We start from the raw sequence: 19927 nt of genomic DNA on the forward strand, positions 1-19927 counted from the left end.
CCACTTGTCTTCGGACCAATCTCCCATCACCAAGCATCACTTTATAAGAAAGTGGTCAAGCCACAGTCTCTGTGTGCCCAGGAATCCATTTTGGATCTCCAACACCAAATCTCTGTTCATGGGCCTTTTTATCACGATGGACTTATTGCTTTTGTTGTTGCTCCTGAATCTTTCTAGTTGACTCTTCTATTCAAAGATATCCCCTTTGGTCTCTTCAAATATGGAACTTGTTGTTAGGGAGCTTGACAATTGTTGCTAGGGTGTTGTTACAGAGTGTCCAAGAAGATAATTAAGATTGAATGATTGAGTCAAACGAGCCCACGTCCATCTCTATGACACTGCTGCAAAGATATCCATCTGGGCCTTTATAATGGCAGTTTATAGGATCAGTTGCTAGGGTGCTCTTAATGGTTGCTAGGGCATGGCTTGATAGCTTCATGATGATCCTGAGAGACTGATTGGTTGCATGAGTTAAATAAGCCCACCTCCCACATCTCTATGACATTGTGATCCAGAGTTATGTTTAATAAAGTATTTCTATGCAAGTTCCCATAGTAGGAAAAATACACATGAGCACTTCCTGTTTCATGGGTCGCGTCTTCACCATAGTGTGTCTATAGGACAGCTCTTGCGTCCCAGGGGTAAAACTTGAGGGGTAGAACAGCCTCTTCAAATGTGGTGACCCATGTCTCTACGAAATCCTCGTTTATATCCCGTCAAAGTTCATCCCCATTTTTTGCCCACTGTGCAAACATTGTACGCCCGATCACTTATAAAAGTCAAAGCACATCTCTCTTAAAAAAGCTGTATGATTTGACACCACATTAATGGGTCAATGACAAACTCAAGAGAACAATAGTGATGCTTTGCTCCACAAGCATGACTGCAGTTCATAATCAACAGTGAATTAGAACTTAAAGGGGGGGTGAAATGCTGTTTCATGCATACTGATCTTTTTACACTGTTAAAGACTTGGAATCCCATACTAAACATAGACAAAGTTTCAAAAGTTAAGGTGGACGTTTGATGGGAGTATTTCTTTGTCAAAAATACTACTTCCGCTTAGTCATAAGTTTCGGCAAGTTTTTTGCGATCATGCGTCCCCTTTGACGTTAATGGGGGCGGAATTTCCTTGTATGGGCCTTACGGACAATTCTACCGGAAGAGCGTGAGAGAGAGAGAGGGAGAGAGCGAAAGCAACAGGCTATGCCCATCAAAGCGCTGGCTCGTAGGCTGCTGCACAGGTGATGTGCACAATTAACAATGACATCAAAAAGTGCGTTTTTGGTTGCCAGACCAAGACAGTCCTGCACAGATTCCCCAAAAACCCCGCGTTAAGGCAACAGTGGATGGAATTTGCTTTTCCGGATCAGCAACTGAGTTGCGCGAATGTTTATATCTGTTCGCTGCATTTCGGTGCGGACTGTTTCATAAACAAGGCCCAGCTTGACGCCGGATTTTCCAATCGCCTAATGCTGAAGGATGGAGCAGTCCCAACGTTAGAACCGCGGGCGGTGAGTTAGACTGCTTCAAATGTCTGTGTCTATGCTCATCAAGTAGCCCAAACATGATCACGTATAGTTACTATATATATTACTATATATAGAAATTGATCAATGGAGCATGCGATGTGTAGTGCGTGTACATTTGTTTAGCTGGCCACTATATGTGTAACTTTATGTTTGTGTATTGTAAAAGCACTCCAAACAACAATACACAAAGAGTGGGGAAATATGTTGAACTAAATAAGCGCGCTTCTTCATTCAAATGTGCTACTATTCCGTGTTGTCTACACAAACCACGCGTAAACACACAAACACACGTGCACAACTGCACTTCCCACATGTACACCTTCAAAGACAAAAATACGACGATAGAATTCAAGTATAAATATGTAAATAACACAAGTCGCTAAGCATATTATATAGTTAGTGTATAACTTGTACCACATAGAGACGTCCTGCTCTAGTCGTTTTTGCTGCTGCTCCTGTTCAACTGCAGCCTCTGGGTCTGATTCCGGATCATAGATGTATGGCTGTATCTGATTAAAAGCCATATTTTTAGTTTGAATAAAGTTTTTCCCGCTGTTAGGGATGACACAGCTTTACGACGCACTCAACACGGCGGCGCACACGTCATTATTTAGCTCCGCTCACACGATACGCCCCGACCCGCTCGGCTTTTTTCGGAAAGACTCGGAACAGCGCATCTTTCTTATATAATTATTAAAAAAATAAAGACTTTTCGGAGATATGCAGGATGCAATGCTACTCTATAGGTACTCAAGATTGACATGACACTGACTGAAACTGTGTGTTTCACCCCCCCTTTAAATGGTACAACTTGTAAAATAATCAATACTGTCAGTCACTAAGAACAGATTAAGGCTTGAAGTGAGAAAGAACAACACTTACAGGAACACACACATGTGGGTGAGTGTGTGGTGGTCAAATCCGGTGGGGGAGGATTCACACTCAGCACTATAATATCACAGTTTAACACTTGAGTTAGTTCACTGTGTGTGTTCACATATTTCAGTGTTATTTGAGATGGTTCATCTGTTTATTTTGTGCTGCGTGTGGCATATGGCTGGTAAGTTTATTTCTTTTAAGACATTACATTATGCTTTAGCTTTAACACAAAGTAATCAGCTTTTTCTAATCAACAAAGGTATTTGCATTCTCTGTTATTCCTAAATAAAAGATGCACAAAATAAGCAGAAATGAATTTGATTCCACACTTTTAACAACATTTGAAAATATAATAAAAGTTCACAATGAAAGTGTTAAAAAACTACAAACATGGCAGATGTGCGAGTCCGGCGGTTAAGAGGTTTAGATAAAGGGGTTAAAGTGACTAATAATCAACATTTAACCCGATAAAAAATATTTGATTTAATATTTTCCTCATTATATTTCATCTGCAACACTGAACCTGTATAAAGATCTGTTTGGACATTAACTTTATATTCATCGTTGTATTAATATGAGGAGAGTCTCATGAAAGACCCACGACTGCAGATCAATGAGCTGCTTCTTTTCTCTCTGATACTGAAGGAAATGAAATGAAGTGTGGAGGATGTTAACTGAAGATGATTGACAGGTCAGTTTACAGTGACAGGATGTGTAACTAAGTGACAGAGGCTGTCCGTTAAAGACTGTGATGTGATAGTACGTCCCACAGCTTTACTCTTACACTCTCAGAAGTACTTTTTCTTCAAAAAAAAGATTATCTTTAAATAAACTATTATTAAATGATCCCAAGAGCACGTCTTAAATCTAAGGGTGACCACACTTTTGCTTTCACCGTCCAGATTATGGATTATGGAATAACCGTCCTTTTGTGGTTATATCATCCCCGACGCTGTACCTTTAAATGCTGCTTAAAGTCATACCTGTTCTTGCTCGCAGTTTAAACTTTTAATAGATGTTTTATTGCTTGTTGTTTTTATTTGGTTTGATTTTCATTTTTATTTATCATTGTTTTGTAATGTACAGCACTTTTGAGTTACTGCCTGAAAAGGGCTCTGTATGGAAGCCCGTTTCCGCCACTAAATAATAAAAAAATAATAATAATTGCGACTTTTTATCTCACAATTCTGACTTTTTTTCTCACAATTGCGAGTTGTAAAGTCAGAATTCTGAGATATAAAGTCGCAATTGCGAGTTATAAAGTCATTGATCTGCCGTGTCCCGATCACATGAGTTGTGTCGTGAACACAGTATTTTTAGTTTTAGCTGATAATGATGGAATGATTGTCTTATTACCTGAGTGGCATTAATATCTCTGAGCAAACGCGCTCTTGAGGGGATTTTAAATGCAAGCTTTGGCACTGAAACAGAACGGATGTGAGGTGATAACGTTCATATTCTTATGTGTTATTGTGGAAATATAATCCCCAGAACATCACCACCCTCAGAATGTGCTGTAATTCACGATTTCCTTAGAGAACGAGTGTGTTCAGTAATGACATGTCGCTATACATACAGTCACCTGAGCGTGGCGCTGCTGGGATCATATTTCATAAATATCGAATCATTAATAGCATATTTCATTAATAACGCATCAGAATATGCTGTAAGGCAGGATTTCGTTTGAGAATGAATTGTATTGACCTCCATATGCTCGGTTTTGATCATATTTGAAATAATAAATGAATCGATCTTTGGCTAATCTGTTACAAATTCTAATCAAGTAATATAATCGCATATCATTAAATCTCAGCTGCAAACATTATATAATGTCATATTTCTATGTGCTTTAAATATGTAAGACATGTTAAATGCATCAAATGATAAATATGTACATTAAATATCAGCTGCAAACATTATATAATGTCATATTTCTATGTGCTTTAAATATGTAAGACATGTTAAATGCATCAAATGATAAATATGTACACTGGCACACTTATAGCTTACTATACTATTTATTTGACAAGAACCTCTTACTCCATTCCCTGACTGTTAATTCTATATTATAGCCTATTCTGTTCCATAGCACACATGTACATACAAATTTGTCTATTTGTGTGTATTATGCATACGTGTATCTCACTCATTCATTTATTTTTATTCTCTATTGTGTAGCTACTGGGGTATACTGGAAACTTCTGTCACTAAGACAGATTTCTTGTGTGTGCAAAAATGGCAATAAAGCTCCTATATTGATTCTTTCTGATTCTGGTGTCACATGCGCCATTTATTGAAACAGTATCATTTTATCTTTTTAACGTTTAATGAAAACTGCTGCCCGATCACAACACGTCAGTGCTCTGTCGGTACATACATTCACCTGAGGGTGGCGCTATTCTGGGATCATATTTCATTAATAACGCATCATATGCTGTAATGCAGGATTTTGAGAATAGAAAATAAATGCAAAGGGGTACTCTGGTTGAATTTGTCACGTGGGCCTTTTATTAAAACATATAAGATTATTATTTACAGGAGTAGGCTTTTAATGAAAACTGCTCCATCTCAACCTCATATTTCTGTTGCAACTGTTCGGCAGCAGAACTCACTGTTTCTCTGTCAGGTTCAACGCCATTCAACCGCACGTGTGTGTGTGTGTGTGTGTGTGTGTGTGTGCGTGTGTGTGTGTGTGCGTGTGTGTGCGTGCGTGCGCGCACATGCACCAATAACCTTGACATTGAGGTTTGAACTGAAGTGGTAACAGAGCCTTTTACAATTAATTTATTATTTAAAATATGATCAAAACCGAGCATATGAGGTCAATAAAATTCATTCTCAAACGAAATCCTGCATTACAGCATATTCTGATGCGTTATTCATGAAATATGCTATTAATGATTCATTCGTTATTTATAAAAAATATGATCCCAGCAGCGCCACGCTCAGGTGACTGTATGTACAGCGACATGTCATATGCCCAAGTGGACGTGTCACTGAACACACTCGTTCTCTAAGGAAATCGTGAATTACAGCACATTCTGAGGGTGGTGATGTTCTGGGGATTATATTTCCATAATAACACATCAGAATATGAACGTTATCATCCGTTCTGTTTTAGTGCCAAACTTGCATTTAAAATCCCCTCAAGAGCGCGTTTGCTCAGAGATATTAATGCCACTCAGGTAATAAGACAATCATTCCATCATTATCAGCTAAAACTACAGTTAAAATACTTGTGTTCATGACACAACTCATGTGTCGGGACGCGGCAGATCAATGACTTTATAACTCGCAATTGTGAGATATTGTGAGATAAAAAGTCGAAATTATTATTATTATTTTTTTTTATTATTTAGTGGCGGAAACGGGCTTCCATACTATGCAAATAGCCTACAAAAGTAAAAAAAAAAAAAAAAAAATCTGTGTGTTCTCCAGGTGTGTTTGGTGAGTCAGTGTCAGTGATGGAGGGAGATTCTGTCACTCTAAACACTGATCTCACTGAAATACAGGAAGACAACGACATACTGTGGAGATATGGAGCTGATTACTCTCTGATAGCTAAAATCAGCATTGAGAGACAAATCTTCTCATATAACGACACTGACGGGAGATTCAGAGACAGACTGAAGCTGGATCATCAAACTGGATCTCTGACCATCACAAACATCTCAACTGAACATGCTGGAGATTATCAACTACTGATAAAGGGAGTGAAACAATCATCAAAATCATTCAGTGTTTCTGTCTACGGTGAGGAGAGATATTTTGTCTCGTCCTTCAAATATTCTTATTTTACATACCAACATTTTGTTCTTTTCTGATAGAAACACTCAGTGATCACAAAACACAGTGAATGGGAAATAAGATTGTAAATTATATGTATTATTATATGTTTATTCTCTCTTTCTCAGCTCGTCTGCCTGTTCCTGTCATCATCAGTAACTCTTCACACTGTTCTTCATCTTCATCATCCTCATGTTCACTGGTGTGTTCGGTGTTGAATGTGAGTCATGTGACTCTCTCCTGGTTCAAAGGAAACAGTTTATTGTCCAGCATCAGTGTGTCTGATCTCAGCATCAGTCTCTCTCTACCTCTGGAGGTGGAATATCAGGATAAAAACACCTACAGCTGTGTGCTGAACAATCCCATCAGCAACCAGACCAGACATCCCAACATCACTCAACTCTGCCACACATGTGCAGGTACGGCAGCACGATATTAGTTGCATTTATTCACTGAATTAATTTGTTAGATAAACTTCTGAAAAGTATTTACTATTTAATTCCTCAAAATGAAATGCAGCCAAATATCAATCAGACAAGTAAAAACAGTCTGGATAAGAGGCTGAATATAGTGTATTAATACAGGCATCAACAGAGGAGTATTGAACATTTAAATATAGCCGAAATCATTTAGATACAAAACTTGGTGTGACTGACTGAATATTCATATTATAATTTCTAAATTTTACAAAGGGAACCATATAGTCTGAAAACATGTAGGCCTTATTAGTTTGCACACAATCATGAGAGAGAGAGAGAGAGAGAGAGAGAGAGAGAGAGAGAGAGAGAGAGAGAGAGAGAGAGAGAGAGAGAGAGAGAGAGAGAGAGAGAGATTTGAATTTTGAAAAAAGACTTTATTTCAAATTTTTACATGAAACACTTTTACCAACAGTCAATGTTTTACATTTTACATGTTACCTTTTATACCACAAGAAAATTAACTAAAACTTTTTCCTACATTAGTAGAAAAGAAAAAAAATATTTTACCATCAATAACAGTGCACAAAGCCTCATTCTTACACCATTTCATTTCAAATGTGACAATATCTTCCATGGATCTATAAAAATAAAAATCAATGAGTATTCTAAATTTTACTGTAGCTAAAAACAGAGTATTAATATCTTGATTTACACCCAGTTCTATTTTGTTCTTTCTGCTCATATAGATTGCCAACTTTGCTTGACCTATAATAAAATTTAAACACTGACAAATATATCTATTTCTTCTAACATATCTAAAACCACAAATGAATACATCTATAGTGAAGGTTTCATTAAAACTATAAAATAAATTATGTAATAAACTAAACAACCGTTTCAGTCTAAAACAATCCATATAAGCATGAAACACAGTTTCTCTCTTTGAACAAAAAGGGCATTCTATAGTGACATCAGGATTTAAAACCAAAATAAATGCATTGACTGCTATTGCACCATGTAAAAGTCGCCATTGTATGTCCCCAACTCTTTTACTTAAAGGTGGCTTATACAATGATCTCCATTCTGGTTTATCATCATCACACATTTTTAAAACATTACGCCATGGTGTGTCAACCCTCTTGTTAAGCACTTTCTTGTTAAAAACCAGAACACAAGCTTTATAAAAAGATTTGCCAGTACTTGAAAAAAAACTAAGACATAGGGATTTTCCAGAGCTTAAAAACATTCCTGACACATCATTTAAAACAGGTAAAAGAGAAAAATCAGACAACACATCTCCTTCATTAGGAACATTTGTTCCTTCACAGTAGTCCAGCAAAAGTTTCAGTTCATCAGAAGTCAGTTTTTTTTTTCCATTTTTCTAATAAATGAAAAACAAATCGTCTTGACTTAATGTTCAAATTTAAAGCAACTCTTTCCGTGTTCACAAAGTGTGGTCCTGTCAAATTAACTAGACCCCTCATTGTACATATTTTGGAAGCCACAAGTGTTTCAGTGAGTCCAGGGATTGTACAGTCATTGTGTGTTAACTCAAAGCGTGCTCCATATATTAGTGGTTCTTCGAGGAGCCAGTAAAGAGATTTAGAATGTTCATCTCTTTGTACTCTGAACACATTCCACACTTTAAAAATGTTCCTATAAAAAATAGGCATTTCATTAATGTTCAGTTTTGACAAGTCCATCAAGAAAAGATTTCTGTCCATTTCCAGATTTCCAAGTTTTTGTAGTATTCTACATGCAACTACTTTCCAACTTGACGTTATTGAACCATTCAAAAGTCTTTGCAAAAATTGTAAACGAAAAGCTGCTGTTCTACTCTGGAGATGTATCAGTCCCTTCCCTCCTTCTTCTTTGGGTAAAAACAATACACTCTGGGGAAGCCAATGTAACTTGTCCCAGAAGAAATCAACCAACGTCGCTTGAATCTGTGCTAACAAACGCATAGGAGGATCTATGCAGGTTAGCTTATGCCATAAAGAGGATGCTACTAAATTATTTATAACTAAGGTTCGACCTCTATATGACATATTAGGAATTAACCACTTCCATTTTTTCAGACGACCTTTAACTTTTTCAAGAGTTCCTTCCCAATTTTTTTGTACAGTTGCTTCATCTCCCAAAAAAACCCCTAGATACTTAAAACCTCCTCTCTTCCATACTAAACCAGGAGGAAGGGTGAAAACGTTTTTTTTCCAATCCCCTATTAGTAGTGCCTCACTTTTTTCCCAATTAATTTTAGCAGAGGACAGTTTTTTAAAATCATCAAGCACACTCATTAAAACCCGCACATCACTCTGTTGACTAACAAACACTAAAACATCATCAGCATATGCAGAGAGACTTATACTATTTCCAGAATTAGCCAATTTAAAACCTTGTACATTTATTCTCAATTGTTGCAACAACGGTTCAATTGCTAATTAATATAGCATTCCAGAAAGCGGGCATCCCTGTCTCACACCTCTAAAAACTTTAAAAGGAGTGCATAAGCCACCATTAATTTTAAGTATGCTCGCAACATCACTATACAAAACCTTAATTTTGTCTATAAAACTTTTACTAAAACCAAAAGCTTTTAAGGTTTCCCATAAGTATGCATGCTCAACTCGGTCAAAAGCTTTTTCTTGGTCCAGCGAAATCAATCCAATGTTACTATTTGATAACTTAGAGACATCATATAATAATAATAATAATAATAATAATAATAATAATAGATTTTATTTATAATGCACTTTTCATTCCGAAGAATCTCAAAGTGCAACAAAGGGGGGGGGGGGGGGGGGGACAGAAACAGAGCTGATGGTGAACAGAAAACAGAGCTGATGGTGAACAGAAAACAGAGCTGATGGTGAACAGAAAACAGAGCTGATGGTGAACAGAAAACAGAGCTGATGGTGAACAGAAAACAGAGCTGATGGTGAACAGAAAACAGAGCTGATGGTGAACAGAAAACAGAGCTGATGGTAAACAGAAACAGAGCTGATGGTGAACAGAAACAGAGCTGATGATGAACAGAAAACAGAGCTGATGGTGAACAGAAAACAGAGCTGATGGTGAACAGAAACAGAGCTGATGATGAACAGAAAACAGAGCTGATGGTGAACAGAAAACAGAGCTGATGGTGAACAGAAAACAGAGCTGATGGTGAACAGAAAACAGAGCTGATGGTGAACAGAAACAGAGCTGATGATGAACAGAAAACAGAGCTGATGGTGAACAGAAAACAGAGCTGATGGTGAACAGAAAACAGAGCTGATGGTGAACAGAAAACAGAGCTGATGGTGAACAGAAAACAGCCGATGGTGAACAAAAAACAGAGCTGATGGTGAACAGAAAACAGCCGATGGTGAACAGAAACAGAGCTGATGGTGAACAGAAAACAGAGCTGATGGTGAACAGAAACGTAGCTGATGGTGAACAGAAACAGAGCTGATGGTGAACAGAAACAGAGCTGATGGTGAACAGAAAACAGAACTGATGGCGAACAGAAACAGAGCTGATGGTGAACAGAAACAGAGCTGATGGTGAACAGAAACAGAGCTGATGGCGAACAGAAACAGAGCTGATGGTGAACAGAAACAGAGCTGATGGTGAACAGAAAACAGAGCTGATGGTGAACAGAAACGTAGCTGATGGTGAACAGAAACAGAGCTGATGGTGAACAGAAACAGAGCTGATGGTGAACAGAAAACAGAACTGATGGCGAACAGAAACAGAGCTGATGGTGAACAGAAACAGAGCTGATGGTGAACAGAAACAGAGCTGATGATGAACAGAAACAAAGCTGATGGTGAACAGAAAACAGAGCTGATGGTGAACAGAAACGTAGCTGATGGTGAACAGAAACAGAGCTGATGGTGAACAGAAACAGAGCTGATGGTGAACAGAAACAGAGCTGATGGTGAACAGAAACAGAGCTGATGGTGAACAGAAACAAAGCTGATGGTGAACAGAAAACAGAGCTGATGGTGAACAGAAACGTAGCTGATGGTGAACAGAAACAGAGCTGATGGTGAACAGAAACAGAGCTGATGGTGAACAGAAAACAGCTGATGGTGGAAGTCTCTGTTAGCTCCGCAGCACACTGTGGTCCACTCCATGTTTTAAATTTCTCCCAGCGGCAGTGTGTCCTGATGATATTGCCGAGGCAGGACAGCTGAAGACCAGATGATGGATCTTCGTGACGATTCAAACGATGGGGATCGCCGCAGCACCATGCAGGAGGCAGAACATTTTTCCGGGCACTTCTGTGGACACACCGGGGTCGGCGCAGAAGTCCAAGCTGCTCCACGGCCGCAATGCAGGACGGAACAGCGGCGCAGCCGAGAAGCGGAACATCCCAACATCATGCCGGACGCCGATTACGATGGCCCAGATGACGCTAGCCCGGTGCAAACTTCAGCCACCATGCAGCTTAAGCCCAAGGGAGACCACCAGTGAGCAGTCGCGGCGAGAAACATCAAATGTCCTCCAAACCAGAACCAACCGCAGCAATTCAAACATAAACATTAGAGAAGCGGTGGAAAACGGCGAAACGAGGAACAACGTCCTCTCAGTGGCTGCCAGCAATCAGCAACAGCCCCAATTGTAGCTCTGACTGTTAGACTAGTCACAAACATAAGGAAATAAAATAAAATCTAAATCTAATAGTACAGTAACATGATTTGTGGGTGGAGAAGCGGCGAACAGACGACGCCAGCGTCCTCTCCCCCACGTTGCCTCACAGCTCCTCTAATATCCCTAATAAGGGAAATATTATCAAAAATTGATCTTTTGGGGACACAATAGGTTTGGTCCGGATGGATCACCTTATTCAAAATTGGAGATAACCTGTTTGCTAAAATCTTGGAAAGAATTTTATAGTCACTGCACAGAAGTGAAACAGGTCTCCAGTTTTTTATCTCCATGAGGTCTCCTTTTTTTTGGAAGGAGGGTCAGGACTGCTCTACGGCAACTCAAAGGTAGAAGACCTTCATCTAAACTACCATTGAGTACTTCTAAGAGGTCCTCCCCTACTACTTCCCAAAAACATTTATAAAAGTCTATTGGTATGCCATCAATTCCAGGCACCCTTCCGGATTCCGTGCTCTGAACAGCCTTATGCAGTTCTCCCAGGCTAAGCGCACCCGAAATCGCCGCATTAGCTTCATCAGAAACCTTTGGTAAATCCTTAAAGAAGATGCTCTCATTATTACAATCTGGTCCTGATTCACTTCTGTATAGCTTCTCATAGAAAAAAATTGCCCTCCTTCTAATTACTACAGGATTGGACAATATCATCCCTTCTTCAGACCGTAAGGCGTGAATGATTCTTTTTTGATTCTTGATTTTTCCTTTCAAGACTAAAAAAGTACTTCGAAGGTGCATCCATCTGGTCAAGACTTACAAATCTTGACCGGACCAACCTGTGTTTTAACCCCTAATAATTCTGCCAATTGATTCTTTTTTTTTAGAAAGAATTGTCAAATAACTTTGTTGTTTTGTAGATTCTGCCAATTCCTGTACTCTAAAAATGTCAGCCTCTAAGTCTTTCATTGACTGATTTAAAAACTTAGTGCTGTTATGAGCATACTGCTGACAAAACTGTTAACTTGTACTTTTCCAAAATCCCACCATTTTTGTACTGATTGAAAGGTTTCTTTTTTTGTTCGGTAATCGGCCCAAAACAATTTAAAAGTACAAATAAAATCCTTATTATCTAACAAAGTTAAATTAAAATGCCAGTAGGCACTTTTAGGCTTGACAGAATTTAACAAAAAAGAGCATTGTACAATGCAATGATCCGAAAAACCAACAGGAAAAATACAACAATTTTTAAAAATACCAGCATGATGCTTAAAAACATAAAAACTATCCAATCTTGCCAGAGATAAAACATTGTCACGTGCATGTGTCCAAGTATATTGTCTTTTATCTTCATGAGAAAAACGCCACACATCACTTAACTCATGCTTATTGATTATTTGAATAAGACGTTTTCTTGAAGGCATATGGGGTTCAATGTGATTTCTGTCACAATTACTCACTGTACAGTTAAAATCACCCCCCAAAAACAAATAGTCATCATTAGAAACATCTTGTAAAACAGAACATAGTGTGTCTAAAAACAACATCCTATCAATTGTTGAGTTGGGGACATACACACAAATAAAAACAAAATTATAATTCTCCACTTGTGCTCTCACTTTTAAAAGTCTACCCTTTAAGAACTCTTCAACTTGATACGAGATTGGATTAAAGGTTTTTGCAAATAATATTGCTACACCTCCACTTAAAGTTGTGTTGTGGCTGAAAATAGATAAACCTTCCCATTCCTTCATCCACTCCTTTACATTTTTCACATCACTATGCGTTTCTTGAATCAAAGTAACATCTATTTTTTTCTGTTTGATAATTTCATACAGCTCAGCTCTTTTCCTGTAATCCCTTGCACCATTAACGTTTACAGAGGCAATCCGCACTTCAGCCATACTAAAATAAATAAACAAACAAAAAAACACAAGCAACCCAAGGTTGCCAATATTCTTAGTCTTCATTTTCATTTAAAACTATGCCAACCTTCCTCACAATTTTCTTCAAACGGTACATTTCCTTATTTGAAAGGCAACCTTCTGCTATTAGGCTTTTGGCTTTATCATGGAATTGTTTCAGATCAGGGAAATATTCCTTTACAATCACACCTCTTTTGTTTTTTGTGGTATTGAGGAACCGTTTTATGTCATCAACATCATAGCTTCTGTTTATGCATTCAGTCTGTGACAACACTGTACTTGAATCGGACATTTCACTTTCACTTTCTGACTCTTTCTGATCTTCAAACACACCTTTTTTAAAACACTTCGCACTACTGATCGTTTCAACATTCCTCCTTTTTTTTGGTACTTTGAACGTCATCTCTGCTTCTAACTCGGACACATCCTCTTCTACATCACTGTTCAACAATGGTTCTGCAAATACAGGGGTTTCTGAAGTATCCCTACCTTCATTCATTGACTCCGTTGAGGTCGATCCAGCCGCCACAGGCCCCGTAACAGATGTTCCTTCACCAGCAGTTTTATCAGCGGTCGGCACTGCTTCGGCCGAACCGACCTCAGGCGGCTTTACAGTACGCTCCTCGTGTACAGCATCCTTACTACCTCCATTTGCGTTAGTTTTATCAGGACATGAACGGATTAAGTGGCCCGATTTACCACATCCAAAACATTTCATTTTGTCAGTAGTCACAAAAACTACATATTCAAAATCGTCCACACGAAAATTTAGTGCCAAGTCTAATTCAGCGTCATCTTTGATTATCATGAAAGCGAATCTCCTAAATGAAACAATATGCTTCAGTAAAGGAGACTCGCACCCAATTGCAATCTTTTTGATCGGCGAAACCAACTTTCCATAACGTGAAAGCGCTTGTGTCAAAATATCATCACTGAGGAACGGGGGGATATTTGATATAGGGCTTGGGCGTCATGACGTCATTACTTGGCGTGGCGGCCATGTATATGGCATCCTAGGCTGCTACTCGGACTACTGCGCACTGTTTATAGACGTACTCCCTCTCAGTCGTGTGTCTTAATTTGATTATTTTGGCGTTATTTCAACTATGGTAAACCGTTGCTGCATTTTGGGGTGTAACAGCGCAACACATAATCACCATGGGAAATGTCGAAAATGGATTAACTTTCCACCGCTTTCATGCTTGGAGGCGCAACCACGGACAAGAAGTAATAACAGTACGATGTGCAAAAAGCAAGAATTGTCACACAATCAGAAGTTTTTTTAGTGTTTATTTGCAAGTAGTGCAACCTGAGAACACAGAAATGTGGAATGCTTCAAGGCAAAAGGTTACAAATAAAAAATGAACACAGTGCAAGTTTTTGCACTTTATATAACGGAGTGCACTTTAGATAACAATAATAAATACACTTTTTTAAAAAATAAATTATTTCAATACTATATAAGCAAATAAATAGGTATCTATAAAATAACAACAAAAGATACAGAAATGGAGGAAGTGCAAATTATAAATATAGTAAACAGTAACATTGCAATAACAAATAAAAACGGAGGCAGAGCAATTTCTTATATAATAAAAATAATAATAATAATAATAATAATAATAATAATATATACGTTTCGGTTAGACTTTATTTCGATTGTCCACTTTAAACATTCTACTACCTATGTACGTTTTCAACAGCATGTCAACTAACACTAATTAGAGTATTAACTGTACTGTTAGTAGACTGGTAGGTTATGGTTATGTGTTGGGGTTCGGGTTAGTAGAGTAAGTTGAATTGTAGTTGCAAAGTTACTTATAGTCAGTAGAATGTCTGTTGGGGACCAACAAAATAAAGTTTTCGTCGTCGTCGGTGCTCCGCTCTTTCTTTGGAAATTCATGTGGATCCAAAACTTGAATAGTTCCGATTTTGTCTCTATAGCGGTCCCTGCCTTCCCTATTTAACGTATCCCGGTAAATTCCACATCCCTTTCAGGATTTTAACATGTTTTTTCTTTCTCCCAACTCTGCTTCTCCTCATTCGACTTGCTGTATGTTTACATTCGCGAGGCCATCAACATGGCCGCGACGTCCCAGAATGCAACGCGGTGCCCAAGCCCTATTGTGACTTTTTTTGACGGTAACAACAAAGGCAAAACAGGTGTAAGAGCTTCGTTAATGATTATACCACGCGCAACCACCTCGTTTGCCCTTTCCACCGAATTCAAAAAAATCACGGTCGCGCCATTCATTCTGGATGCAGAGAGAATATTTTGATGACCAACCACTTCTCCTACACCCAGACAGCAAACCTCCACACTCGCCACGGATACTATCTTAACTCCGTGACGCCGTGTGAGGAAATCAATCCCAGTCCCACCCTGAGCTGCCATGCTTTCTAAGAAAGCAGGCAGCACAAACAAACAACACACAAGATAAATACTAAAACAAATAAACAAACTAAGAAAAAAGAGAAAAGAAAGAAAGAAACACACATAAGAAGAGCAAATACACGCGCTCGCGCTCACACTCACTGCTCGCACACACTCCACAAACGCCACGCATGCGCAGAGAGAGAGAGAGAGAGAGAGAGAGAGAGCGAGAGAGAGAAAGGGAAATTCCTGTCTGTCCTCCCAGCTAACAGGGAACGTTCTCAGAACTTTGGCTAACGTTCTCTGAAAGTTCTCTCAACGTTATCAAAAAACGTTCTCGCAGTAACGTTATTAGAACGTTGTGCCAACGTTATTTGCTATAGAGAAACGTTCTAAAAACGTTAGCTATAAAACGTTATTCTTACATTGTTAGTGGAACGTTTTAAAAACGTTACTACATTAAAAAAAGTATTAGTCATTACAAATTAGTCATACAGCTTTTTTCTCAAACTTCAGATACATAATTTGTATATCCAGAGATAACTTCATGACACTTAAATGCTATTTTCGTGTATATATTATTTTTTTTACAATCAAAATAAAAATCTAGTAAACTAATTATGTACTAAATATAAATGTAATATAAATATAAAAGTCAATTATAAAAGTGGTTTTAGCTTTTTTTAAGAAAGAATAAGATGTCAATAAACAAAAGCAAGTACAGTATAGCAGAAAACAGGAATATTTTATTTGATCATACTCCACACCCTTATAAGAACGTTATTTAACGTTCTTAGAACCTAATGAGAACGTTAATACAACGTTCCACAAACTGGACATTACAACGTTCCTAGAACGTTCAAAAACGTTTTTAGAACTTAATGGGAACGTTAGGGAAACGTTCTTATAACCTAAAATTGTTAGCTGGGCTCACGCATGCGGACCCATAATCTACACATTAGGCTTGTTTGAGATGAGCAAAATCTGCGATCCGATCAAAGCCAACAGGAGCAGAGACTCTCGATATTGCATTCGTTACACGTCGGGGATTTTATGAATGAACACTGACAGCTCCGTTTGACTACAGCTGACCGTCAGTGCATGCTCCTCCTAAACAAACACACGATCCAAAATGCTGTCTGCTCGCCATTATAGGCCTACTCTCGTCGATATGTTTTTTTTTTGACAAACAACAATAAATAGACAAAGACAATTTCACACAGAGAGCATTGTTGCAGACAACAGAAGCTAACATTTGGTTCAGCGGTGCTTTATAGTTTCCTGGTCAATGACGTCACCCACCTGTGACGTACAGGCACGCCATTGGACTGATTTCACGAGCGCTTCACGACTCAATCACAAAAAGGCGCCCTTGAAAGTCAACCACACGTATGTTTAATAATTGTTCATTTGTTTTGTTTTGATTTTTGTTGTTGTTTTTTAGTTTTTTCAGAAGTCCACGCCCACTCCTGTGAGTCTGCTGAAGCTGTGCTCCGATTGGTCGTCACTGCGCTGATGGGCGTGGCTGCTGCGGCTGCTGCTGTTCTTCTGATCAATGACGTCAGAGCTACAAGAGCTCAAACAGAACAGATGTCATAAATATATAGTGAGTGATATATATTGCAGTTTTAAAATGTAGTCTAATTGTTTATTGATTGTGAAGCTTACCTATTCCCTCTGAGAACTGGAGTGTAAACGTTAATAATCTGAATCTGGGGTATTAAAGCCATCTGGTGGCCAAAACCAGGAAAATTCTTAAAAATATATATTTTTTTTATTCTGTAATGCCATCAATGTCACATTTCTTTAATTATATTGCTTAATTGATGTTATGTTACTGTTTTCATTTTGATGTAGACTATAGGCTTATGTATGCAGCATCCCCACAGATATAAATGTACAAATATTTGTCACGCCAATAAATCACTGTAGAATTGAACTAAATATTAAATGTTAATTTAAGGGTGTAACAAAAGAGTCAACGTTATTTCTGAACTTGATTTGAGTATTCATAAACAGATATTATATATTTTAAGACTGGATCAAAGATTGATGTTACATGTGCAGGGATGTTCCCAAAGGAAGCCGCTGAAAGACTCAGAAATGAAACTATAACATATTTTGAACACTAGAGGAAGGCTGAGTCCGACATCACACCTAACCCTCAAATAAAGCCTTTATTTTCAGATTCAGCCATATTCCAATATGAACATGAAATTAGTATTGAGATGAACTGATAATTGAGTTTACTGATGTTTCTGACTGATATCTACTCTGATCATTAGTGGTGTAATTATATATCCATCTGTAAAGAAGCTAAAACAGCATCACAGCACTGTAAGCTCCACCCCTAATGTGTGTGTCATGATGTGTAAGTTCATATATTCAGAGCACATCATATGTGTGGATTCATACAAACAAATCATGATCTCAGCATACTTTCACAGCTCTGATGAATATCACCCCTTCAAATGGGTGGGAAAACAATTATCTTATTGCAATCTTCCACTACTTTAGGACTTGAGTGATACTATTTTATGATTTTATTCAACATATGCCTTTTACAACCCGATTCCAAAAAAGTTGGGACACTGTAGAAATTGTGAAAAAAAAGGAATGCAATCATTTACAAATGTAATGTAAAAATGTAAGCACCCCTTTTCCACTACGATGCTTCTTATTTACCGGCCACCCAAACCAAACTCATCATTCATCCCAGAGATGTCCAATCTTCTTTCAACCTTCTGTACAATGTTCTGCTAATATCATTGTACTTGGAGATATGAATATTTATTGTCAACTCTTCAACCTGCCATTTCGCAGCAGAATTCCTCCAATTACTCGACTCCTGACACAACTTGTCGATGCCCCCACTCATACCAGAGGCCACACTCTCGATCTAGTCTTTACAAATTCTGTTTGTCTCAGTAATCTTCTGGTGTATGATCTGGGAGTTTCTGATCATAAGGCCATCTCCATGAAGATGTCTTCACTGTCCAGCCTCATCAAGCCCAAACGCCAAATCTGCTTCAGAAATCTAAAAAACATTAACCTAGAGACTATCCAGCATCTCCTTTCTGTAAACCATTTACCACCCATGGACTCAGTGGACTATTATAATAACACCCTCAGAAGCATTCTGGATCTTCATGCCCCGGTCTTCCTGGATCTTCAAGACCTTGCATTTTCCAACATGACAATGCCAGACCAAATACTGCATCAATTACAACATCATGGCTGCGTAGAGGAAGGATCCGAGTACTGAAATAGCCAGCCAGCAGTCCAGATCTTTCACCGATAGAAAACATTTGGTGCATCATAAAGAGGAAGATGCGACAAAGAAGACCTAAGACAGTTGAGCAACCAGAAGCCTGTATTAGACGAGATTGGGACAACATTCCTGTTCCTAACCTGAGCAACGCGTCTCTTCAGTCTCCAGACTGTTATAAAAAGAAGAGGGCTAAACATGGCCTTGTCCCAACTTTTTTGAGATGTGTTGATGCCATGAAATTTAAAATCAACTTATGTTTCCCTTAAAATTATACATTTTCTAATTTTAAACATTTGATATGTCATCTAACAAGCCCGGTAAGCTTGTCCCCCTGGATACTCCTTTGGCCATTAAGTTCTTAAACTCTTTTGAGCCTATTACTATGTCTAGCTTAACAGATATAGTTTTTAGGCTCAAGTCCTCTGGTTCATCTCTGGATATTGTGCCTACATGGTTTTTCACACAAATATTTCATAAAATTGGGTCTTGGATCTTGACCATTATAAATAAGTGCCTTCTCTCAGGTGATGTTCCTGCCCTTTGTAAACATGCTATGGTGAAACCTATATTGAAAAAGCACAACCTGGACATTGCTGATCTATCAAATTTTAGACCCATTTCAAATTTATCTTTTATGTCAAAGATCCTTGAGAAAACTGTATTATTGCAGTTACAGAGCTTTCTTGATGAGAACAGTATTCTCGAAAAATTTCAGTCTGGTTTCAGGAGGTTCCACAGTACTGAATCTGCTTTATTAAGATTTTTGAATGATATTTTGTTATCTCTTGATTCGGGGGATTCTGTCATTTTAATTCTACTAGATCTGAGTGCAGCATTTGATACTGTCGACCATGGAATTTTACTATCACGTCTTGAAAAAATTGTGGGCATTCGAGGAAATGCTCGCAATTGGTTTAAGTCTTACCTTACAAATAGGACCTTCTCAGTCGGCATTGGTGGCTCTGTTTCGTCTGTAGCTCCTATTACCTGTGGCGTTCCGCAAGGCTCCATTTTGGCTCCTACCTTATTCTCATTATATAGGTTACCTCTCGGATCTATTTTCAGGAAGCATGGAGTGTCCTTTCATCAGAGGTGGTAAAAGTACTCAAAAGTTATACTCAAGTGAAAGTATATATACCTAAATAAAAAAATAC

General features: G+C 38.2%; 1 protein-coding gene across 1 annotated transcript; it reads left to right on the forward strand.

Annotated features, from left to right (window-relative positions):
* The first annotated feature begins 2585 nt into the window (after nucleotides 1-2585).
* LOC137039689 (SLAM family member 9-like) lies at nucleotides 2586-18767 on the forward strand. The gene is made up of 5 exons (XM_067414961.1): nucleotides 2586-2592; nucleotides 5850-6164; nucleotides 6326-6616; nucleotides 16947-17094; nucleotides 18431-18767. Exons 1-5 carry the CDS (start codon nucleotides 2586-2588, stop codon nucleotides 18765-18767), a joined length of 1098 nt encoding a protein of 365 aa, XP_067271062.1.
* The last annotated feature ends 1160 nt before the right edge of the window (nucleotides 18768-19927 follow it).

Source organism: Pseudorasbora parva, chromosome 14, assembly GCF_024679245.1.
Source record: "Pseudorasbora parva isolate DD20220531a chromosome 14, ASM2467924v1, whole genome shotgun sequence".
Classification (NCBI taxonomy): Eukaryota; Metazoa; Chordata; class Actinopteri; order Cypriniformes; family Gobionidae; genus Pseudorasbora; species Pseudorasbora parva.

Excerpts from the sequence above, each read along its gene's own strand:
- LOC137039689 (XM_067414961.1), top strand. Across the intron at positions 6,165-6,325 it reads ATTCAGTGTTTCTGTCTACG|CTCGTCTGCCTGTTCCTGTC; the intron begins GTGAGGAGAGAT and ends TCTCTTTCTCAG. Across the intron at positions 6,617-16,946 it reads ACTCTGCCACACATGTGCAG|TTTTTTCAGAAGTCCACGCC; the intron begins GTACGGCAGCAC and ends GTTGTTTTTTAG.